At 37.3% G+C, this 25443-nt stretch overlaps 1 protein-coding gene across 1 annotated transcript in view; it reads left to right on the forward strand.

Annotated features, from left to right (window-relative positions):
- The first annotated feature begins 213 nt into the window (after positions 1–213).
- Positions 214–25443, forward strand: part of LOC128990468 (integrator complex subunit 6) — a 32760-nt gene continuing 7530 nt past the window's right edge. The window contains exons 1-10 of the mRNA XM_054412840.1: positions 214–447; positions 6121–6198; positions 11299–11538; positions 12945–13125; positions 13586–13717; positions 15710–15816; positions 16910–17089; positions 17405–17557; positions 21366–21593; positions 25140–25425. Of these exons, the coding sequence (XP_054268815.1) occupies positions 331–447; positions 6121–6198; positions 11299–11538; positions 12945–13125; positions 13586–13717; positions 15710–15816; positions 16910–17089; positions 17405–17557; positions 21366–21593; positions 25140–25425 (1702 nt within the window). The 5' untranslated portion in view covers positions 214–330. The remainder of the gene's footprint in view (positions 448–6120; positions 6199–11298; positions 11539–12944; positions 13126–13585; positions 13718–15709; positions 15817–16909; positions 17090–17404; positions 17558–21365; positions 21594–25139; positions 25426–25443) is intronic.

The following is a 25443-nucleotide window of genomic DNA, read 5'->3' on the forward strand; positions in this document are numbered from 1 at the left end:
TCTGGTTATATAGTCAATGCTGGCACTATCTATCTGGCAGAGTTGAACTGGGGAATGGCGCAGTAGCAGTAGCGCAGCTGGCAGCACTCGAGCACTCAGCCAGCAGAACCAGCAGACATGGCATTGTAATTGTAGGATTGTAGCAGAGAAACTAAACAGAGACAGAGAGACGATTTGGTTTTGTTAGTAGTTCTAGTTCAGTGGTCGTCGTAAGAGAGTGTTGATGCGAGATGCGAGTATGAGTATACTGAAACATGGCTGATAGGGAGTTCTTTTGTTAATGCAGAGCAGGATTTTTGTTGGCGTTAGACGTTTTATTATTTCTTTAAAATGACAATTATTGTGTTTCTTATTGACACCTCGGCGTCAATGAATCAAAGAGGTTATTTGGGAGGGCGTCCGACATTGTTAGATGTAGCCAAAGGAGCTGTAGAAACATTTGTCAAGGTAGGTGGTACTTGTTGGCGGAGTTTTATGTTTGCGATATGGGACGTTGGCTCAATATTTTCGCTGATAGTGCAGCTGCAGGCACAGGCAGACAAGACAGTGATGAACTATAACTAAAAATTGTCATGTACGGCACGCGGCCCAACTCAGCGTTATGAATAAAGATGGATTTAAATTGGAATTATAATCAAGGGATAACTTAGGCCTAGGCCTAATGTGATTTTTACTATAACAATTTGTTGGTCTCCTAAATTTAAAAACTAGCCTTTTTAAATTAATTGCCATTAAATGTCAATGGGACTTTGAAAAAGAAATAGTCAAACATAATAGGTGGGCTTAGAGGGCCTATGACAAATAATAACTTATATATAACTTCCACCCCTGTTAAGTTAAAGACTACAACCCTTTCCATTATCGGGTTTACATTTTAATCCTTCTAAAGGTGCAAATAACTAAATTTGAGTATTTAACTAGACCTTGGGGCCTACTTAATAATTCCTAGGCTATTCTTCCTTATTAAATGCCACCAGTCAGCGTAGGACTGGGGCGTTGCAGGCCCTCTTTTATAAACGGGCAGACTGGGCATATGCCCAGGGGCGCCGGTGGTTGGGGGGCGCCCGAGGGGCGCCCTGGACCACCGCCCGCACTAGGAAAAATAGGGTTTTATCAGCCGGGATTTCAAAAATCAAATGGGTGATTTCAACTTGTAGTTAAGTGATTTTGCCTTATTGCAAAAGTAAATAAATACAACAAAATTTAAAATACTTGAACTTCAGGTTAACTTATACCTCGTGTAGTCCGGGAAAGGCAGGCAGCAGTGTGAACCGGGCGCACTCACTATACTATCAGAGGCAGAGAGGCCTGCATGGTGGAAGGAAAATACATAGGTGTGCTATTCCCGTCATATGCTGACGTCACTCAGATTGCAAACACCATTTTACCATTGAGAAAAATTATCAAAACGATAACAATCAAATCAAAACAAATATATACTGATGTGGCAATAGGCCTACATCAGATGATTTTTTTTGCAATTTACGTGACGTCAGCCAATTACGGGAATAGCACGTAGGCCAGCTGTAGTCTACAGGCCTACGGTTGACTTGCCCCTCCTCTCTCTCCCAGGCCCACCCCCATCCCCACAAGTCACAACTAACTACTACCAACTACCGCGCTGCGCCAGTCCAGTACATTATTACAGTAGTACTATAACAGTACTCCTCCCTTAGTAGTAGGTAGGTTGTGTTGGTGTTGTGCCTGCTGCAGTCGTCAAATCAGTCACAACACAACCTAGACTGCGACAGTCACTAGTCAGTGTGACACTCACATTGCAGTTAGTGAACCAGTAATAAATAAATAGAGAAGTGTTGATACAAGTAAGTAGGCCTATAAACAGTGAAAAATGCATAAAAAACTTAGTGGAGCCGAGCGCCGCAAGTGGTTGGCTCAAAGAAAACAAAACTCAAGAAGCAGTTTTGAAGTAAGTTATGTATTAACCAGTATTTCCACTGATACGGAATTGAAATCTGCCTCCCGAGACAAAACTGGTAAAAAAAACACGCTAATAAATATATATGCATAGGCCTATAGTAGAACCATGGAAAAAACATACTCCCTTCGTAGAGTCTCGTTCAATACGTGTGTAATGCAATGTACTGCACACTGTACTGTATACAGAACAGTAATGAAATCACTGCGTCGTGCATATTATTAAATTACTGGTGCAGGGCAAGAGGCATTTGCATAGCAACTACAGTAAGTTACTGTCACAAGTTCATTGCACTCACCCCAACCCCCAACCCACCTGCTGTGAATTTCGGCGAACTGATGAGTCAACCCCCCTTCCCAACTCTGCTGTGGTCAAAACATTTATAGTTATATATATATATATATATAAGGGGGGGGGCGCTGCTTTTGGGTTTTTGCCCAGGGCGCCACTGACCCTTAACGCGGCCCTGGGGCGTTGATAACTTAGGTTAAAACTAGGCTAAATAAATTTGAGTGTTGGTAGATCCAGGGGTGTTCATGTAACTAGTGTTGGGACATCGAACCAAAAATTAACACCGATAACTTATTAGTAAGTAGCCTAGGCCTAAATATCGATATTCATTTTGGCCTTTAACCTTCCATCGGGCGCATCACGGAAGTTGCCTCTGGGTCACTAGGCCTACATTTTTTGTTTTAAAAACCATAGTTTGTGTATGGCAGGGATGTCGCCTGATTTGTTGTCAGTCGACCTTGGGGAGTGGATTGCGTCACTAAGTACTGGAAGTAACTTAGCGTCCTTGTGTTTGACCTTAAGTATTTAACCTATCGATATTATAAAATGAATGAAGCAGAACGAATAGCGAGATTGTTGGCTAGTGTCAAAAGGGAGGACATGGAACAACATTTAAGTGGAAAGGTCCAACTTACATACTGACGTGTTTGTTCGGGAACTTTTTGTTTCAAGAAAAGAGCTAGGCCTATGACAAAATGAGTAGCCCTTCTAACAAATGATTTCATCAGTCAATTAACTTAGGTGTTTTATTTCATACACCATTGCATTTTTTTTTTCTAAGAAAATTTACAAAATAAGTTATCCTTATAAAATGATTTTTTCATAATGTAAGACCATAGGTGTTTTAGCAAATTTCCCATATAGGGAATAAGCTATTACCGCAGGTCTCATGGTAAGACCTAGACCCAGGACCGATTTACTTTTTCGTTTTGAGGTGCCCAGAGGCCAAAAACACCATTCGTTCAAATTCATAGGATGTGTGTGTCGGTTAGCGCGATAACTCAAGCAAAAATGATCCGATTTTGATGAAATTTGGTACAAACTTGTAAACTTAATTACGTTTATTCAAATGAGTTTGCGAACCAGTAAGTATGATCGGACTATGGGAACAGGGTTTTGTGGGGTGAAAATTGATTTTTATGTATATATTTTTATATATTTATAGGCTATGTATATAGATTTGTATATATTATAGGCCTATATACAGGGTGTCCCGGAACTCTCTACCAATATTTTAGGGCATTGATCCTGGGTAAGAAACGTACCTAAATATCATATTTTATTTAAATTGTCCGGAAGTTCTTAGTTACTCACACAGTTCACACAGCCGCCATTTTGTTTTTTTCAGTTATTAATTTTTTTCTAAAGAATGGTTGAACATACGAAATGGAAACTTTGCACAAACATTTATGACAACTAGACAAAGCTGCAAAAAAATTATGAAGATTTTTCAAATTCATAAAACAAAATGGCGGCCATTTAAAATTTTCTTTCTCAAATAACTCAAAAACCATTGATTTTACAAAAATGTTAAATGGCCGCCATTTTGTTTTATGAATTTGAAAAATCTTCATAATTTTTTTGCAGCTTTGTCTAGTTGTCATACATGTTTGAGCAAAGTTTCCATTTCGTATGTTTAACCATTCTTTAGAAAAAAATTAATAACTGAAAAAAACAAAATGGCGGCTGTGTGAGTAACTAAGGACTTCCGGACAGTTTAAATATGATATTTAGTTATGTTTCTTACCCAGGAGCAATGCCCTAAAATATTGGTAGAGAGTTCCGGGACACCCTGTATATATACATATTAATAAATAGGCTAATATATAAAATAACATGAGTACCCTTTTTTTATTCTTTTTAAAAAGAAAAAAAAAGGTTAAGTTACTCATGTTATTTTACATATTATTTATTAATTACTTAGTAGCCCTCATAAGTGAACAAGTTTATAACAATATACATTAATGTATAAGCTTATGTGTCCGTAAACGCGATAACTAGAGTAACTTGATTTTTGTCTGATTTTGATGAAATTTGGTTTAAAGGTGTAAGGCGGGATAAACTTGAATGAGTTCACGAACCAGCATGATCGGACCATCCTTAGGCCTATACTTTTATGGTGTAAAAATTGGTTTCTCTTATTTTTGACCCTCATAACTTAAAATTTCTCAATTTCCTTCGAAACCTTTTTAAAGAGCTTAAAAAAACTAATAATTTAGTATAGACCCTACCAAAGTTTTTTATACAATAATTGGTAACGGAGAAAATTAAAAAAATTTTAAATTTAAAATTATCTTGTTTTTCTTATGGAGAATATTAAAATGTTGTAGGCCTATAGTTTGCTTGTAAATGGATATATTTTGATCAAACTTGGCAATTTTATTTATTTTATACTAAGCTATTAGGCTAATATTTTACCAAAGAACACCGCTTATTAGTTTCCTTGTGCGCAGCAAACCTATGTACTTCTTAAATCTAATGTTATTTAGATAGATTTAATAGAAAATCAATTCAGACACACGGAAATTGGCTTAGTCGGCAGGTTTGCTGCGGCGGGGGTATTTTTATCCACAACACTCACTTATTTGTATTGTTTAATATAGGCCTAACATTTGATATACATAACGTACAAGTAGGCTAATCATTTAATAACTCATAACAAATGTTTTTTTTACATTTTTATTGCTATTTAACGGCGTTTTACTCATCATTGTATAGTTTTTGTACTCCCGGAGGTAACTTCCGTGAGCTCCCTTTGGTGTTTGAAAATCAATGCGCCTGACGAAAGGTTAAACATCAATGTCAAAAAATTAACTAAATCAAAATATCATTAAATAGGCCTATCGAAGAAAAACATGGATAAGTTATTTAATAAAATGTTGAAACAAATTATGTTCTTCATAAGGATAACATGAGAAGTTTAAAAGCCACTGGGGCAGAGCCCAAGGGATTTCGGAGTCTGGAATGTAGGGGAGGCGAGTGACTGACGTGGTATTTCTATCCAAACTAATCAACCACCAAATCAACTGTCCCTTCTTGTTGTGAAGAAATAATTTTTAGGCTCTGACCAGATTCACCAGAAATCTACGTCTGTTTGAGCTCGACCGTGCATGGACCAACTACTTGGGAGCGAGTCCCAATCCCCTAATCATGCACATCACAAACGAGCTTAAGCCCCCCATACATGGGCAAACATGTTCACGAGCATGTTCGTGACGGTGTTGGCGGCGAACATGCTCGCCCGTGTGTGGAGTCTGCGAGCCTTCGTACCAGCAAGCGAGCGATTCGACGTGCTGAGGCTGATTCTGACCATGAGATTTCTACATGAAAATATTGAAGCCTTTATTATTTGTTACGTATTTTTGTTATCGTTTCATGTTTGACATTTAAATTGTTCCTATATTTATTTCTTGTTTACATATTAATTTTTTGTCAAATCTTGTTTTCTATCCAAAGTTTGCTTCTGTTATATCTGTCTACAAATTTGTTGTCTCATCTTTTGGCCATCTGAAACATAACTTAGGCCTTATGCTTAAAAAATGTAAAATATGTGTAAAAATGTAAATATGTGTTGGTATTGTAAAAAAAAAGGCTAAACTTAAACCATTTGTCATCAAACCAGTGGTAGGCCCTTTGCATTTTAAAGATTTCAGGCCTAACTTATCATGTCTCCAAAACACTCTTTAGTAACCTAGGCCTATGTTTGCAAGCTTTTCTTTGCTAGAAAATTCCAATTTCATAATTACTACCACCACATAAGTTATCCAACTTTCATTCAAGAGCTATCACTGTGGTCAGGCCTCAAACAAATTTTTGGTTAAAAAAAATAGAGCCTAATCTTTGATCAAAATTTTGAAAACTAGACCTAATCAAGGTGTTGATTTTGTACTCAGGTTAGGCAGAGATCCCCGGAGAGTAGAGGTGATCGTTACATGTTAATGACGTTTGAAGAACCGCCTCACAACATCAAGGTACCGTTTAAATTAGGCTAATTGAAATATTTCCTCATAAATTAAGGTAAACTTACTGGTATTCAATTGACAGGATTGCCACTAAGTTTGTTAGCCATGAAAACCTTGAATTATGCATGAATTCTTGTGACCATGAAAAGAGACATGGATTATGTAAGAATTTCTTTAACAAGTACCGTTAAATTTGCCAAATAAATAATATTTCATATATCAAAACAGTTATACCTAGAGAATACTGTCTGGAGATGATTATTTAAAACAATTGTTTAACAATTATTTAGAAACAATTGCCTAGTTCATTCCAAGTCATTCTAGGTTGGATGCTGATTTCAGCTTAGTCTTCTTTCCGAGGACTGTATGGTTCGAAAAATTATTAGTAGGCCTACCCCTGCATATGGATAAAGGGATTTGAGGACCTTATTCACAAAACAGAAATTTAAAACCATGAACGGAATTGAAACAGGGTGTGTTATAAAACGTAATTTCCAACTGACACTTGATTTTTTTTTAAATCTTTGTGGAGGATACTAATGGTAATAAGATGAACCAGAATACACATTTTTTGACATTCATGTGGGGGATAAAACAGCACTTTTTGGTCAGGTGAGCGGGATTTTTGTTTTATTCCGGTGGAAATACTGAATTAGACCTTGACGAATTATTTTACAATTCTTCTCCAATATTTAATTTAGAATGGCTGGACTTGTTTTGTTCTTAACTTTTTTTAATGTAGGCCTACTGTGATATTTATAAATCACTCTAAAACAGGTTTATTTCATGTATGAAAGGTTTATTCAAATAGTAACATAGAAAGAAACTACCTCTTTAATGTCAATTTATAAAATCAGCAAAACTCAATTGTGTGACCATGAATTTTTTTTAAACTATCAATGAAAACCATGAATTCTGCATGCATTTTTTCATCCCAAAATGGTGGCAACCCTAACTGAGTTTTGATATGCATATACACAGATTTTCTTTAGGCCGACCTAAATTTTCATACGGATTTTCTGATTTTTAAAGTTTATTATTAGTAAAAAGAAATCTCGTTTTAGGCCTACTAAGCCTTATTAAGATGTAGCCTATTTTGTCAGTCTCAGCAGAATAATTTAATCGTGTTCTTTAAGAAGGCCTACAACGGGGCAAAATATAAGCAGTTGGAATTTATAACAACAATATATAACTCAACTCGGTTATTACTGGTAAATACAATAATAGACTAACGAACAAAAGTGGGCTTCTTGACTTTCTTGTAAATTTTGAAGGTCTTTTTTTGTGGCTAGTTCATTTTGGTGACACTGATCACTAGTGTCGACAAAATTTTGTTCCTATTATTTTAGGGTTAATTTTGTGATTTTTTGCTTTATTGTTCGGTTATATAACCAGGGGACGAGTTATAACACTTATTGACACTTCTACAGTATGTGGTTTTGTTGTAGTGTCCTAAAAGTAATGTAAATTTTTATTTTAATAAATATTAAATTTGATTTTTAATAAATAACTAGCTGTGTGCCCGTTCTACGCACGGGGATCTTATTGTAGTCAGTTGAAACCTTCTTACATTAAGAACAGCAGTTGGTTTGCATATTTTCAGATATGCTGGCAAAATATTATATAAACCTTCGCAAATACATTATCTGACAGTTTCAAGACAAAACAAATGCTTCGCAATTAAATGTCACCCAGATCATGTTGGTCCATATGTTAAATCCAATGATTAAGCTAAAAAATGCTTTATGGATCTATGAGGCATAGCCCTAAGGTAGGCCTATAATTGAAAGTTACTTTCCACAATGGTTACTTTAAACAAAAGTTACAACAGTTACTTTAAACAATTCATGATGGTTTGCTGAATAAATGTTTTACATGTTTTAGCGTTATTGTTTTCTTAGCATAAACTAACATTTTGGAATCCAGACAGAAAAAGCAAAACTTATACAGTTAAGACATCAATTAAATTGAATACGCTTGTAATAAATAAGATGCAACACCAACGATAACTAATTTGTAAATTACAGTGATGTGTTGGTACGTAAAAATGATTCTTGCTGCTACCAACGGTTCTAACGAAAAAAAAAGTATCGGTATCAAGGATCGTCGTCGAAAAGGTTGTTATGAATAATTGGGTAGGCGTACGTACCCAAGAGATGGGCTATGGGCCTATTGGCTGTATGGTCCAGCGATTGCATCACACAGTGAGTAGGAACTATTGACTATATATATAGTCAATGGTAGGAACAGAAAGTGACACATTGGAAAAGCAAGTTTATCATCCGTAAACCTCTGTTACAATCACCCACTGCAGTTGTGATTTTTTACTTTACACTTTACACAACCGCCATTGAAGCGCCGTCAATGAATGGAAACTTTGTTTCTAAGCTATTGGCTACGATCATTATTAAATTTAAGTTTCGCAGCCATATACAACACTGATTCAAGGTCTTCTTTCTGGTTATCAAAACTCAAGAACAATTTTATACACAAAGAATCTCTGGTTCCTGACCTGGATGATGCCTAGTTATTTAATTTCATTTACGGTTACACTATTACACTATATTATTGCACTTGCGATTAATTAAATCCGTTATGTAAGAAAAACGTTTTTAATCTCGGTTGTGATTTGCTTTCAAAACGTGATCGGAAATGGTTGCGGCATTTGTAAACAACATTTGTAAACATATCAGTGACAGCTAGGAAAAATAATCTTGATCCGAACAGCTGTTCATTATTTCATAGATGATTATGTGATAAAAATTGGACAAAAACTTGACAAAAATCGCGCAAAAGTGCATTTTTGAACGTCCGTAATTTTATTTACAAAGTAGTGAGGCCATATTTTATGGCTAAAGACACTCTCGCCAATCCAGTGAATACATTAAAATAACTTGGATCTTGATAGGTACCTACTATTATATTTCAATAGTACCAATCTTTTCCAAAATTTTTGAATGTCTCATGCATAAACAAATGAATGAATATTTTGAAAATAACAATTTATTGACAAATTCACAGTTTGGATTTCGAGAGGGTAAATCAACAACTGCAGCTGTCTTAGAAGTAATTAATAAATCTTTAAATGCATTTGAAAATAAAGAAACTGTTTCATTAACTTTATTTGATCTTACAAAAGCTTTTGACTCTGTACCTTTTGATATATTATTCAAAAAACTTGAATTTTATGGTATTACAGGTGAAACTTTAAAAATTTTAAAATCCTATTTAACTAATAGAAAGCAGTATGTATCTGTTGGAGGCAGTCAGTCTAACTTAAGATTGGTTGAAGTAGGTGTTCCACAGGGCTCGGTTTTGGGACCCTTCTTGTTTTTAATCTCGATAAATGACCTGCCGAGGAATGTTGATGTAGACACTGTTGTATATGCTGATGACACAACTTTGATTGCAACAAATAGAGATATCCATGAGCTTGATTTAATTACTAATGAATCAATAACATCAGCACTAAATTGGTTTTCTTCAAATAAATTGACATGTAATCAAGAAAAAACACAGAAAATTCTTTTGAGTCTATCCCCACTTGACAATGAATTAAAATCTGTAAAATTATTAGGCTTCCAAATTGATTCAAAATTAAATTGGCAAGAGCACATAGAAATCACTTGTAAAAAAATTTCCAGAGTAAATTATCTAATTTGGAAACTCAGAGATTTTGTTAGTAATAAATACCTTCGGATTACTTATTTTGGTTTTTTTCAATCTCATATTTCTTACGGGATTATACTATGGGGACACTCCCCCCACACACATGAAATTCTTTTATTACAAAAAAAGTCATACGAACAATCTGTGGGGCTGGCCCTGTGGATAGCTGTCGACTTCTTTTTATAGACCTTAAAATTATGACCGTTGTAAATTTGTATATTTTTCACATACTCCTCTACACTAAAGCCAATCTTCATCAATTCACTTGTAGAGAGAGTATACACTCTTACAATACAAGAGGCAAATCCAATCTAGATATCCCTGCTCATAGATTGGCCAAAACAGATAACTGCCATAAAATAAATTGCATACGGTTTTTTAATAAATTAGGTCTGGCAGCAAAAGAGGTTCCTTTTAATAGGTTTAAGTCTAAAATGTTTGAGTGGCTCATCCAAAATCCATATTACTGTATAACAGAGTACTTAGTTTCTGATGTTAATATTAATTTGTAATTTAGAACCCACTGTATTTTATAGCTTTAGTTTTTATTTCTATTGTTGACTATGTCTATTCCTTGTAAAAGGTCAATGACAATAAAGATCTTGATTCTTGATTCTTGATTCTTGATACCCTCGCTTCCTGGAGAAGATAGCGTAAAATGCTATCTTGAGTGTTACAGACAGACAGACAGACAGACAGACGGACAGAAATAGAGATAAGACTCGTTTCTGCTTCTTTAATGTATAAAATGTAAAAATAACCAAAAAATATATAATTCGGAGCAATGTACAGACAAAACTCTAATTTTATTTATATAGATAGGTCAAGTAAATACCGTAATATTTTATAAAAAATACCTAGCTGAATTTCTTCCTTATAAAAAATGCCAAAATAGTGAGAAAAAACTTGTTTACAAGAACCTAATAAAAAAAAATCCCCCGGTAGAGGGCTCCTTCTCAGCATGTAGTTGAGGGCCACAAATGGTCCCAGTCCGGGCCTGGGTTAATCCGCGTATAGCATGAGAACAAAACTGTACCTACAGGTACATCGTAGACGGGTAGATAAGTTTGTTTTCAAATTGGGTTCAGATTTTTTTTTTCAAAACACCTAGTATAGTCTTAAATAAAGTCAGTGCTTGATTTGCAGAGGAAAGCGGCGGAACGGTGCTCCGGTACTTCTCTTTTGTAAAGATAAAAATATTGGCATATATATAGGTACTAATCACAATAACAAATCGAGCACTGAATAAATTGTTTATTTTGTAAGTGTATATTCTTTCTTGCCTCTAATCTTTCAAGGACATGTATACATAGTTCACTAAGGTATCATAGTATAGATTACTTATTGGTTGTTTACCACTGATAATGATTTATTGTGCAGCAATAATATTTTCCTTCAATTTATTTTGTCATACCAAAGTGAATTAAAAATTGTTTGCAGGCGGGTTGGAAAGAAAATTTGGCGACGTTCATGAACGAGTTGAAGAACCTGCAGTGTCAAGGAATGACAATGATGGGGGCTGCTCTTAAACATGCTTTCGATGTTCTCAACATCAATCGTATGCAGACTGGCATTGACACTTATGGTCAGGGTCGCTGTCCTTTCTTCCTAGAGCCCTCAGTCATCGTGGTAATTACTGATGGCAGCAAGCTGTCAAATACAAGTGGAGTACAAGAAGAAGTATGTTTTTTTTTTTTTCATTTAAATGTAAATTTAAAAATTCACAATAGGCCTACAGCAACTATAATTGTTTTATGACATTCTTAGTTTTGCTGTAATAGTTTCACCTTAAAGAAGTCAGGATGCTAGAAAAAAGTAGATTTAATAGAACTAAAGCAGTTTTTTTGGTGAGATTTATTTCTTTGTTTTTGCTGAATGAAAAAATTGTTTTTCCCATGGCCCCTTTTATTCACTGCAGCAGCCCGCCAGCGGTCCACCGCCGCTGTTTTGTAAGTGCATTGCCGTAAATTTGTGCTTTTATTCAAATAGCAGTGGTCTCAGAAGTAGCGGTTTGCCACAGAGGTTTGTGAATTCAGCCGCTTGCACTTAGAAACCGCAGGCGACGAGCAATTCCTATTAGCACGGGGTTGTATAATACCGTTTATTCAACGCGACAGCCCGCTGCCGCTCTCACATTGCTGCAAACCCAAGTCACCTCGAATGTCACTACACGTGGTATGTAGTGATTTATCTATTACAGTAGACTCCCTCTTATCCGGACTCCTCAGGACCGAGGCCAGTCTGGATAACGGGTTTTCCCGTAAACCGACGTCTGTTAAAACGGACTATTTACTGTGATATTCGACTTAAATTTAGGAGAGCATTGTATTTAGACACGTGATCACTGGTCTCAAATCTTTCCCTACGAGAACAGTTGTTTCAGTACTGCCCCCTTCCTGCCGATCTAGTCAAGTTAAACCAATGTGCAGATAAAAATTGTCCGGTTAAAGAGATGTCATTTCCGCCGAGTGAAGTCCGGTTAAACCAATGTCCGGTTAAAAGGTGTCCGGATAAGAGGGAGTCTACTGTATCTGATTATCGCGCACTTGTTTGTCGAACATTCAAAGCAAGTTAATCAAATTATGGCACCGACATGCGAAAGTAATTTAAAAACTTGTCACGGTCTTCTCTTAAAATTCCATAGAGGTTTCCAAAAGCACCATCTACTTGTCAAGCTTGATTTATGGATGCACTTTCCAACGTCTACTGCGCTTTTTGACTGTCATCGTAGATATGCATATTGCAAATCACACAGATCCATTGTTCGTTCACAGATTAAGTGGTATTGTGCATGTTCATTGAGTGTCTGCTGACTGCCGAATGTGGTTGGCAGCACTGTTACACCCTCCACTTGACAGCAGTCGATCGCAGTGGCTTACCGCGTGACACATTGGTGCAGCGGTCGGCTGGGCATCGGACCACTGCACGGCAAAGGAGCCTATACCGCTGAAATTTTGTGTGTATTACTGACCTATTTGTAACAGATTTAGAGTCACATGTAAGTATTGTTTTGCAAATAATCAGTTTGTGTTCAATTTTCAATATGATCTCTTCCACATGTGTTAACACAATATCTAATGTTTCAGTTCAACTTGCCGATGCACTCACCCATCCCTGGGTCAGAGATGACGCGGGAGCCTTTCCGTTGGGACCAGAGACTGTTCTCTCTTGTGTTGCGTATGTCTGGCACACCTGCGATGGATCGAGACACTGGTCTAGTCCCTAGCGACTCATCTCCCATTGATGCCATGTGCGAGGTCACAGGAGGTTGGTACCTCTTAAACGATATCAATACCTAACCCAAAAAGTTAGGTCAAGGTATACAGCCTAAAGTGTCTATCCTCACCTAAGTTAATTGTGTAATTGCTTTCTGAATCAGATTGCATGGTTTTGTCATAAAAATTCTATTCTCAGTTGTAAAACATGTCCTACCTGGAAATAAAGAATTTAAAAAAAAGATTGGGCTATTGATGTGGTTCAAAGTTCTAATTCTTGACATTTTGTCATCATCGCCAACTATCACAATTACATGCAATTTTGGACATAATCATGTGCTATTAATAGCTCCATTATTAAATATGATTTTATTTAAGCTTGTCTAATGAACAAGTGGTCCACAGGTTGTTCTGATCTTGAAGAGATTTATTTATGGCTGTTTACTGCCCTGTGGAACAGCCATTTCAAATAACTACTGTATTAATCTAATACTAAACATTTTTCATTACAGGGAGATCTTACTCCATTACATCACAACGGATGCTGATGCAATGTATTGACAGCTTGGTGCTCAAAGTACAGAGTGGAGTTGTCATCAATTTTGAGAAAATCGGTCCAGACCCGGCACCTATAACTAGTGAGAGTAAGTTCCTGTATTTTTACTTTCTCCCCCTCCTATACCATAATATATGGAGAAAGTATTGTTTTCGTCATCATTTTCAAGTAAGTTTTTAGTGGATATATCCGATTTGGGTGCCCCTAAACCCAAAAAAGGGATTTTTGAAGTGATGTTTGTGTGTGTCTGTGCGGGTGTGTCTGTGTCTGTCTGTATGTGTACAGAGCTACAAACCACGCCTGTGGTGTGATTTTGATAAAATTTGGTGTGCGGGATTACTAATCTACTACTGAAATTTAAAAAATTTATCACCAAGGGTTTTTTTTTCAATCTTTTTGAAATATTGGTTTTCAAATTGTGATCTCCCCATAAAAACACAAAAAAGGCCAAAACACCCTCCGTTCAAATTCATATATATATATATATATATTATATACACACACAATTGTGTTTTGATAAAGGTCTACTATTATAAATATTAATGAAAGCATACTAATTCAGTACCCTGAAATAATTTTGTTATTTTACAAACTTTACAGGTTTTTACCTTTAGGCCATTTACAAGAGTAACATTTTTAACCTCACTTTAAACACAACAAATTGGTTAATAAATAAGCATAAATAAATAATAAATAAACGGGTGGACCGATGCTTCTAGGTGTCAAACGAGTTAACTCACATAGGGTTCCCCTCCCTCGAGGGGTTCTTGAATTACAACATCTTGAATATAGATCAACACCTGATGTTTATTTATTTATCATTTGTTTTGTTTAATGTGAGGTTAAAAATGTTACTCTTGCAAGTGGCCTAAAGGTCGAAACATGTAGTGTTTATAAAATAACAAAATTATTTCAGAGTACTGAGTTAGTATGTTTTCTTTAATATTATTTATATATATATATAAATGTCCGTTAGCACGATAACTCGAGCAAAAACAATACGATTTTGATGAAATTTGGTAGAAATGTGTAAACCTACATTTATTCGAACGAGTTCGCGAACCAGCATGATCGGACTATGGGAACGAGAGTTTATGGGAGGTTTTATGGGGTAAAAATTGGGTTTTCCCATTTTTGACTCTAAAAAACATAAAATTTCACAATTTCTTTCCAGACCATTTTGTAGAGGTTCAAATTCAAATTCAAAACTTCTTTATTTGTTTCATGTACAGCAATACAATAAATAGCGTCACAGTTCCTTAATCTAACAATTGTTCAGTTATGAAATTGACAGTTATCTACAAACATCAGCATTCACATCAGTTAAATTTTACAACACTACAAGATAGTAAAATGCATTTCTGATCAAAAAACTTTTAAGTGTTTTCAACAAGACGGGCGATGAAAATTTGACAGAATATTGTATTTTTAAAAAAATCTGATTTTAGAAAGAAGCCAATTAGTTTTTTCCGTTAGTGGTTCAAATTAGTTTTTTATGGTCCTTTAAATTCTGAACAAAATGGTACAAATACCATTTTTGTAAAAAATATGGTTTAAAAGTTATTGTTACTTAGCTTGTTATTTTCCCATAAAACCCCATAAAATAACAAAAACTCAGATTTTAGGCAAAAAGCTGGTTATCATTAAAATCAATGTGTTATTTTACTTACGGTTCAAAAGTTGTTTTCCCTATATAATATCATAGTTACTCCCACCCCATAATAAAGGCCCCAATATAAAGGTTGTTGTCAAGCTAATGGGAGAAAGTATGTGTCAGATTGCTGATACCGTTTATTTATTTAAATTTGTACATTTTTGAAAGAGACCTATTTAAAACTATCCAGTCTACATCTTTCTTGCAAGACTTTTTCACTGATATAGACCTATCATATTATAAATTGCTCAGCAATTATTACGTGTGGTCTTGTAGTTCACAATAAAGTATACAATTAATGCTACTGCCAGAAAATAATTTCATTTAAATTAGTTTGGAATGGAATTACCTAATGCATTTATTAGTAGTAAAATAACATTTTGTTGCCCACCAGTGTTTGTAAAATTCTAATAAACTATTTTGCAGATTCAAGAGATGGAAATGAGGATGGTGAAGAACAAGATCATCACGATTGGGACAAAGAAATTATCAACCCTAACCATCACTCCGAGATGAAGATCCCAGCTAACGGAGTGAGAAAATCTGATGTTTAAATTACAATAACACACGTGCAATATTGGATCAGTTGTAGCGTAGCCTAATGAAGTTGGGTCCTTGATATGAAGATTTAGTGTAAAAACATACAGACAGCGTAGCGTAGCGTAGCGCAGCACAGCGCAGCGGAGCGCATGTTTTAAATTAAAACCGTGCATTGAAATGAGGTATGACATACTAGTAGCGTATTTCGGCGTAGCGCAGCGCAGCGTACGACCGAGGAACAAACTATTTTGTTTTTCTCAGAGCGTATTAGAGCGCATTCGACTGCAGACACGCTTAGAGTCAATACTAGTCTCTTTTCTGCGCCAATTGGTCCCCTCCAATTGCTTCTCTCAATCATCCTTCACCAAACTAAATATGAAATCGAAAGTTGTAGTCGACATTCTTGCATAATTCTTAAACCGAGACTCGTGTTTCCTAAGGATTGGAAATAAGATGTATTCACCATGTTTGCCTCTGCCTTTACACACTTCATCCACCCCGACACTTCTCCTACTGATCAAAAACTGCCACCTTAAGGTATTTTCGACAAAACTAATACTGTCTTCTACAGAGCCATCTTCTATACTGATGTACCCTATTAAGACCGTCTACAACCTATGTTGCGCTACGCTACTCTCTCTGTGTGTATTGGACAACGCTACGTTGCGCTACGCTACGCTGTCTGTCTGTTTCTACACTTTGTTATCCCTGCTGAATCTAATAATATTATTAACTTAAAAAATGATAAGTAATACAAATTTGGCTCACTAATAGTCATGTTTTTTTTTAAGTAAATAGCACCAGCAAGATCACTGTATAAGTTAACTTTAGGAACATCTAAAAGTATGAAATTTTCCAAGCATGCAAATCATGAAAAGGTTGACCAAAATCTTTACTATTTCTGTTACTCAAACCTCCAAGATAAAGTAAAACTGTTGAATTAAAAGCACATTTAAGTTGTGATTTACTTTTAAAGAGCTGTCCACAAATAAAAAGTAGTATTTTGAATCAAAACATTTAGTTCCAAATGAAGGAATATTTTGTTCTCAATCTTTTAATATCTAAGTCATAATCCTTGATTTTCAGAACCGCAATGGAGGGACAGGCACCCACACTCCGCTGGGCTCGGGGCCGAACATCAACAACACGGCATGGCACAACTGTCGCAGACTCATCTATGTGCCTAAGTCTGCACAAAAAGGCTTTGCTATCGGCTTCTGGCCCATTCCCGAATCCTTTTGGCCCGACCTCTCGGCATCGTCTCTGGTAAGCTATGGGAATTATGTCTGAAAAAAGAAGTGTTGTTGATATTATAGTAGACTTAGCTGACATAGAAAGAGTATATCCTGGTACAAAAAGAAAAAAAAACTATAACATTAGAGATGTGCGAGAGGATTAACAGTGGTGTTCAGTTATTCGTGGTCTGTTCAAAATGCAGTTTTATTATGTTTTTATGTCAATAAACACGTTCCTCTGATAGTCCAACCTTTTTGCTGTTCCAACCATGCTCCCGGTCCCGCAGGTGAGCGATTAGCGAGGTTCGACTGTAATTTTAAATGTTAAATCAACTATGTGTTTCAGCCTCCAAGGTCTGCTCATCCAAACGTGAAGTTCATGTGCACCAGTCAAGAACCAATGGTTATTGAGAATTTACCATTTGACAAGTATGAGCTTGAGCCTAGTCCTCTGACCCAGTATATCCTTGCAAGGAAGCAGCCCACTGTGTGTTGGCAGGTAAAATATTATCAGTTCATAATATTATTAAAAATACAAGTGCTGTATAATTGGTAAATAGGTTGCTGGACCTACGAGAACTTGTAATATTACATGTCATTCATTCATCATTAATATTAATTTCTCTATTATTTTGTGTGTTTTCTCCTATAATGTTTGTTAATGCCCCTAATCATGAGTGATGCGAATAAAAACTAGCACTTTCCAACCAGCATCTGCTAGGTCTAGTAGGTATTTGGTCAAATCAGTGTGAATAAAGATTTTTAGAAAATACTAAGGCAAGTCTAGTAGAATCCAGGAACCCCAAAGTACTTACTCGCAGGGTAGTACATGCTAGACCAAGTAAATGCTAGGTTTTAATGTTCCTATCACGACACGTTATCCCCTCCACTACCTTTCAGTGTACTCCACATCGGTGGCATATCCCTCTCTCACTCTGTTCAACCACGTGCTAGAAGATTTATTCATCATCAGAAGAATCTGAAAATGATTTTAATAAAATAGAAAAAATTGATCGCACTCTGTTTGTACGTCTCTGTTCGGATCACATCGTCTTACTTAGCAAATCAAAAACGCCGCTGTGATGAATGCTAAGAAAGAAGCTTGGGAAACTGACTGAAAGCCAGGATCACCCACAAACCTCAGAAATATTTCCATTTGCTGTCATCTGAAAATACCACCGCCACGAGTATCACTTTCTTCAAGAAACTGTGCCGCAAGGAAATCAACACTCTCACTGTTAAACCTTAACAGTTCTTTACAATTACGTTAGTTTATTCCAGAGCGAACAGAATAAATTTTCTGTTGACGAATAGGCATAAACTCAGCCATGATCAACAACTAACTGTGGACTGAGCAGACAGGTATGATGCTTAGTAAATGCTAGGAAAAAGTCTAGCATGCCTCAGACCAGACTTGAAAATATCGAAGCATAAGCTACAGAACAATCTACTTCAAAAGTTTTATTCACAAAATTTTTTTAGTATTTACTACTTGTCCGGGAAAACTCTAGAACTTTCTACTAGCAAGTGCTAGTGTGTTTATTCACACAAATTTTAGCATTTACTTAAGAAATCGCTAATATTTGCTTATACTAGTTTTTATTCACATCACTCAAATGTGTTATCAGTTATTTTAAAATGTTTCTCCTTATTAATATGTGTTATTATATCCAATTTGTTAAATGTTATATAATATCCCATCACCCCACAGAAATGTCGGTCCTTTATTTTATGTTACAATACAATATAGTGTTTATGTCAATTTTACCATATTTTGTATATATAAAAAACCAACAATTATCAAATACTTAGAATCTTAAATATAGTATTACTTTTCAAAATTAGTCCAAAGAAAATCAAAATTACTGTGGCAAGTGTTATTTATGTGAATTTGCCAGCTGTACCTTTCAAGATCTTCAACCATTGCCTCTCCCCAGATCCTGCCAGTTCTTTACAGTGTTAAAATCACTTTATAGTACATTGTGCGTAAATTAAATTCTTTCCAAAGTGTGGTCTATGTTTTAAATTGCTTAGTACCAAAAGTATTAGGGATAATTGCCTAGAAAAGTACCAAATGTAAACCAAACCCCATTTTATTTTATTGCTTGTGGTGCAAAGTTGAAGACAGATACTCCAAATTCGTAACCATCATCCATTTTGTTATAACTAAGGACAAATTTTCATTGGACATTTTAAATCAGCATAGCCTAATAGGCCTAATTATAACTTAAGTTTATCAAGATCTACATACTTCAAATTGGACCGTTATTCTAAATTTAATCCCTAAATCTTATTTTATTACATTAAATTCAGTGAAATCATTTTGCATCTTTATTTGGACATTGACATATTGACTTATTTCCTTGCGCTCCTAGGGTGAGCATAGGGCCTCGAACACTCTCCAGCGGTCCCTTTGGTTGGCCAGCTCCTTTGCCCTAGCCCATGACATGCCCTGACTATGTAACTCCTTCTCCACAGTCCGCCTCCACGTGGTTCTTGGTCTCCCTCTTCTTCTATTTCCCTGTGGATTCCATTCCAGGGCTTGTCTTGCTACTGTATCTTGTGGTTGCCGATGAATATGCCCAATCCATCTCCATTTTCTCCTATTTCTTTGAATAGCAATATGCTCCTGGTTGGTTCTGGCCCACAAAGCTTCATTAGAGATGACTTCAGGCCACCACACCCTGAGAATGGCTCGTAAACATTTATTAACCCAAGTCTGCAGTTTGCATGTGCTCGTGTTTGTCACCTTCCATGTCTCACAGCCAAAAAGGAGGACAGACTTAACGTTTGAGTTAAAGATTCTAAGTTAAGTTTTTATTATAAAATTTCCCATATAGGGAATAAGCTATTACCGTAGGTCTCATGGTAAGACCTGGACCCAGGACCGATTTATTTTTTTGTTTTGAGGTCCCCAGGGGCCAAAAACACCATCCGTTCAAATTCATATATATATATTTATATACAGTGTGTAAATTAAGTCTTTAAACAAATCTGTATTTTTTAAACTGAAATGTACAGAAATATTCTGTTTGTGGCGTTGATTCTTAACAAAGGTATTTTTTTACATCAACAATATTTTTAACCCCCCTAACAGGGTAGGGGGTAGGGGGTGACTTATTTTTTTCAAATAGCAACCCCTATTGAGTGACCTTTCATTTTGAAGGGTTTGTCAAAAGAAACACAATGACGCAAAATGAGGATGTAAAATGCGGGCTGATAGAACTGGTTCTACTTTCAAGGGCTTTAGCTGGGATGTTATCGATGCCAGGCTCTATTCCGGGTTTTAATTCTCGTACTGCCTCCTATATTTCATCTAACCCTGGTGGTTCTTCTGATATTCTGGGATCGGGGATTAATATTTGTTCCCTATTTCTTCGTAATTCTCATTCACTTCTATACCTCCTGCCACATTCAGGATTTCTTGATAGTGTTCATGCCATCTATTTATTTCATTGTTATTGATATATTACAATATATGTCTTAATAAACTTAGCCTGTTTAAGAGCAACAATTAAATTGTCTGTTAAGTTAAAGCCTAATATACCATTTGAACCGGCTTGACCACCCCTCCCTGAGATTAAAGAGCTTAAATTTTATTTATTTGTGTGTTAATCACTTATAATTGAAGAAACAAACACATGTAACTATACTAGAATCTTTTCATCCACTTTTGTAAGTTACCATTGTTAGTTCCATAGAATTCAACCAGTATATTTGTAATTCTCTTAATAAATCTTATATCGTAACTTACTAAACCTGTTTATTCTTAAAATAATTCATCTATTATAAGATTAAAATTAGGACTTACCACATGAGACAAATAAATAAAACACAAGTTAGGAATGATCTTTAAAAAGAAATAGAGTTCAATGTGGGCTAAGTTAATAGCCAAAGGAATTTTGTAAATCTCTTAATGAGCCAGCCAACAATAATAAATAGACATATAGAAAGCTTTTCTGTGCGTAGCAAACTTTCAAATTATTTTTATATAATTTTTAAAGGTACCTATAATCAGGATTATTAAACAGCAATCATGTTCCCTAAACGTTGACAATATGAGACATGAATCAGCATGAGAACTATTGTAACTGAAATTTAATCCCATGTGGCCAATCTTAAAGTAGGCTCTAATGTCATTAAACTCTTGTTATGCAACATCAATCGTATGCAGACTGGCATTGACACTTATGGCCAGGGTCGCTGTCCTTTCTTCCTAGAGCCCTCACTTAAAAACCTATTGTCCGGGAATATTCCACACTTTGAACAAAACATTTATCCTACTAAACTTTGGAACTTTTTCCCAGGTGTTTGTGCCCAACAGTTACCGCAACTCGGACGTAGGACATCCGTTTGGTTATTTGAAAGCTTCGACCAACCTGACGTGTGTAAACTTGTTTGTTATGCCGTACAACTACCCAGCATTACTGCCACTGCTTGATGATCTGTTCAAAGTTCACCGACAGAAGCCGACGCCTGAGTGGCGAAACCAGTTTGCCAACTACTTGCGGACAATGCCACTATATTACGCTGGGGTAAGTTTTGTGGTTTGATTGTCTTAGCCTAGGTATTCCATTTAAAAAATGTGTCGGTGTCAGTATAACAACACTTGTGAACTATTTTAGAAACCATGGTTAACAATCCCCCCAAAGCAGAATGGTTCCTACGTGTCTGCAACGGCCTGTGTAAACCTCAAAATGTGTCCGCAAGCGCTAAAACTAAAAAGCTAAATAATGACTTATATACCGGTGTATATATATATATATATATATATATATATATATATATTCACTCTTTAGGGCTACTAGTAATATAGTTAAATAAAATAAGTAAATTTCAATAACTTGTATAGCCTACTTTTAAAACAAAAAACTAAAAAACTATTAAGGGGTAGGCATAATCAGGTTATTTAAATTTACCTTTTTTTAAATACGTATATATATACACATACCTTAACAAGTGTTAACAAGGTCTTCAGAAGTAAAACTTTAAATGTACTATAGTTTCTTTATATAAACACACTAGGGATGGACGGGATTGAAATTTTAGTTCGGGATGGGACGGGACGGGATTTTTATTTCCTTCCCAATTTTCGGGACGGGATGGGACAGGATTTTTTTCTGTGCTTAAAAAAAAGTACTGTATTGCAGTTACCAAAAAAGACATACAAAATCAATTTTTCCCATTTGTGGCACTGATCTATAAAAACCAAAAAATGGGTAACAATTTACAGGTACCTATAGAAACTTGTGACTCGCGGGTCACGGGGTGATCGTCTGTAGAACTCACGGTCACGGCGCGATCGTCGTCATGACTCGCGGTCACGGCGCGATCGTCGGTATGACTCCGCGGTCACGGGGTTATCGTCGGTATGACTCCACGGTCACGGTGCGATCGTCGTCATGACTCGCGGTCACGGTGCGATCGTCGGTATGACTCGCGGTCACGGCTCGATCGTCGGTATGACTCGCGGCCACGGCTCGATCGTCAGCATGACTCCGCCAACACGGCATGATCGTCAGTATGACTCCGCGGTCACGGCGCGATCGTCGGTAGGACTCTGCGGTCACAGCGCGATCGTCGGTAGGACTCCGCGGTCACGGGGTTATCGTCGGTATGACTCCACGGTCACGGTGCGATCGTCGTCATGACTCGCGGTCACGGCGCGATCGTCGGTATGACTCGCGGTCACGGCGTGATCGTCGGTATGACTCGTGGTCACAGCGTGATCGTCGGTAGGACTTCGCGGTCACGGCGTGATCGTCGGTAGGACTTCGCGGTCACGGCGCGATCGTCGGTAGGACTTCGCGGTCACGGCGCGATCGTCGGTAGGACTTCGCGGTCGCGGCGCGATCGTCGGTAGGACTTCGCGGTCACGGCGCGATCGTCGTTATGACTCCGCGGTCACGGCGCGATCGTCGGTATGACTCGCGGTCACGGCGTGATCGTCGGTATGACTCGTGGTCACAGCGTGATCGTCGGTAGGACTTCGCGGTCACGGCGCGATCGTCGGTAGGACTTCGCGGTCACGGCGCGATCGTTGGTAGGACTTCGCGGTCACGGCGCGATCGTCGTTATGACTCCGCGGTCACGGCATGACTGCCCGATCGTCGTTATGACTCGCGGTCACGGTGCGATCGTCAGTCCAATAATCGCGGCCCCGGCGCGATCGTCGTTATGACTCCGTAAATGTGTCCGCAGGCCCGCGTTTCTCGGCGTTTCGTGTCCGCGACAATGTCGCAGCGTCGCTCGTTATTCAGCTTTGGGGAACAATCCTATACTCTAATACGAGCAATGTTTGCTTGTATGTATGTATGCTTGCTTGCACCAAGATCACGAAAACGGCTCCGACGATTTTCTTCAAATGTAGTAAATAGTTTATTCCTGGCCTAAAAATGAGTTTACTGCGGTTAGAAGTGTCAACAAAAATCTAATGACGTAGAAAAATGAAACTACTAACTCATACACCTCCTGACAATACACTTCTTTTACACTAAAACACTAATCTCTGATGAAAATTAGCATAGATAATAAATATAGCCGCACTGAAAACCTTATTTAGATTCCGGCAAGCAGAACGCAAACAACTTGTTTTTCCAGTTACAACTAATGTGTCACCTGAATCTCAATACTGAAAGGCACCAAAACATAGAACGTAGCTTCAAATGTCAATTATCAACATATTTATTCGTGATTTAGAAACCGCCGTTTCTGACAAAACAGCTGTTTTGAAAAAAATATTTTTCAGACATCCTAACGTCGTATGACTAAGTTCTCTATACGAAAATAGAAAACAGTTCAAGTTCTTTCCAATGGTACCAACCACTTACTGTTTACGCCAAAATTAAGACTTGTAGATTTTTTTCAAGAAAACGTGTTTTACAAGAGTTTGTCGATCGTGGCTCGAAAATGTTAGGCGCACAAAATATTGTTCAAATTATAATAGCAATTATATTGATCTGTTAGTGCTACCAAGGTTCGTTTTTATATGAAAATAAAAGTTCAGAATCTCCTCTTTCCAACGGTATCAAAATTATTACGCTTCTGTATCATTTTCATTGCGTAGTAAGCGTTTGAAAAAAAAAGTCCGGACGCACAAAGCGCACAGATCTAACCGCCGTCCAGTCCTAGGGTTAAAATTTATTTTCTCTGTTCATGTCTTTGGAATCTATTGTTGGTGGGAACTAAAAAGACTATAATTCCTTTCCTTCTATGCAATTTCCCATCGATGTTGACTGTATAATCTCTAGTGTTGGAATTTGTTCCAACCACTAGTCCATATCGCTTCCGGTTAGACACCCACATTTTTCCCCCGTGATCAAAACTCGTAGCTCTTTTACACGGTATCTTTTGTCGTAGTTTTTAAGCTCTTTTAACACGGCGCGATCGTCGGTATGACTCCGCGGTCACGGCGCGATCGTCGATATGACTCGCGGTCACGGCGCGATCGTCGATATGACTCGCGGTCACGGCGCGATCGTCGGTAGGACTCAACGGTCACGGCGCGATCGTCGAAATGACTTCGTCTCCTGCGTTCGCGGACCTATCGCTCGCAATAGCGGTGTCATCGGCACTCGCGAAGCGGTAAAATCGCCGACGATCGAACCAAATCCCGTCCCGAAAAATTCCCGAATCAAATGTAATCCCGTTCCGATAATCGGGAATATTTTTTTCCCGAAAAATTCCCGAAATTTCGGGACCCGTCCATCCCTACTCATAAATCCCATAACTAGCTTGAACTTACTATCTAATTTTAACACAAAATCCTCTTTGTAAGATTTGAAGTATCTGAGAACAAATTAGAGGAAAAAGTGTTTTTGAGTAAGTTAACACTCAAACTTTTTAAATTCTGTTCCTATATTTTTAACAAATGTTTAGAAACGGGCTTAAGGTTCTACCCAACCCTCGTCTTTTTGGGGCTATTTAATACTTCAAAGACATTTATGCTAGGTACCAACAATATAAATTTCCCCTCAATAATGGTTATAAATCACAACACAGTCTAGTGCAGAAATATTTTGGAACTTTCCAAAAGGTTTGATATGTAAACAGCACTCAAAATACAATTCTGGTTTGTTTAGCCGCTGCGACGTGCACTGGCTCGTATGTGCAGTCCCCAGTCAAACCTGCCGCAGACTCTGGTGCCAGACACTATGGAGAACTCTCTTAGCTATTCTGTGCTCAACTATCTGAAGCGGCTCAAGAACCAGGCCAAGATAGAGTACGACAGACTGTGTAGTGAGGTGAGCAGCAAGCAGCCGCTGCCAGGAAGCAAGGGCTCGGTTGCGGGTAGTGTAAACGAGGGGATCCGCGTGGTGCCGAGGTCTGTGCTCAAGAGAGAACTCATCTCCCACCCACTGTTGCAAGGTAGTAGCATCATATGTA

The sequence above is a fragment of the Macrosteles quadrilineatus genome, unplaced genomic scaffold (assembly GCF_028750875.1).
Source record: "Macrosteles quadrilineatus isolate MER2022 unplaced genomic scaffold, UCM_ALF_1.0 Scaffold_3__2_contigs__length_128488019, whole genome shotgun sequence".
In the NCBI taxonomy this organism is placed as follows: domain Eukaryota; kingdom Metazoa; phylum Arthropoda; class Insecta; order Hemiptera; family Cicadellidae; genus Macrosteles; species Macrosteles quadrilineatus.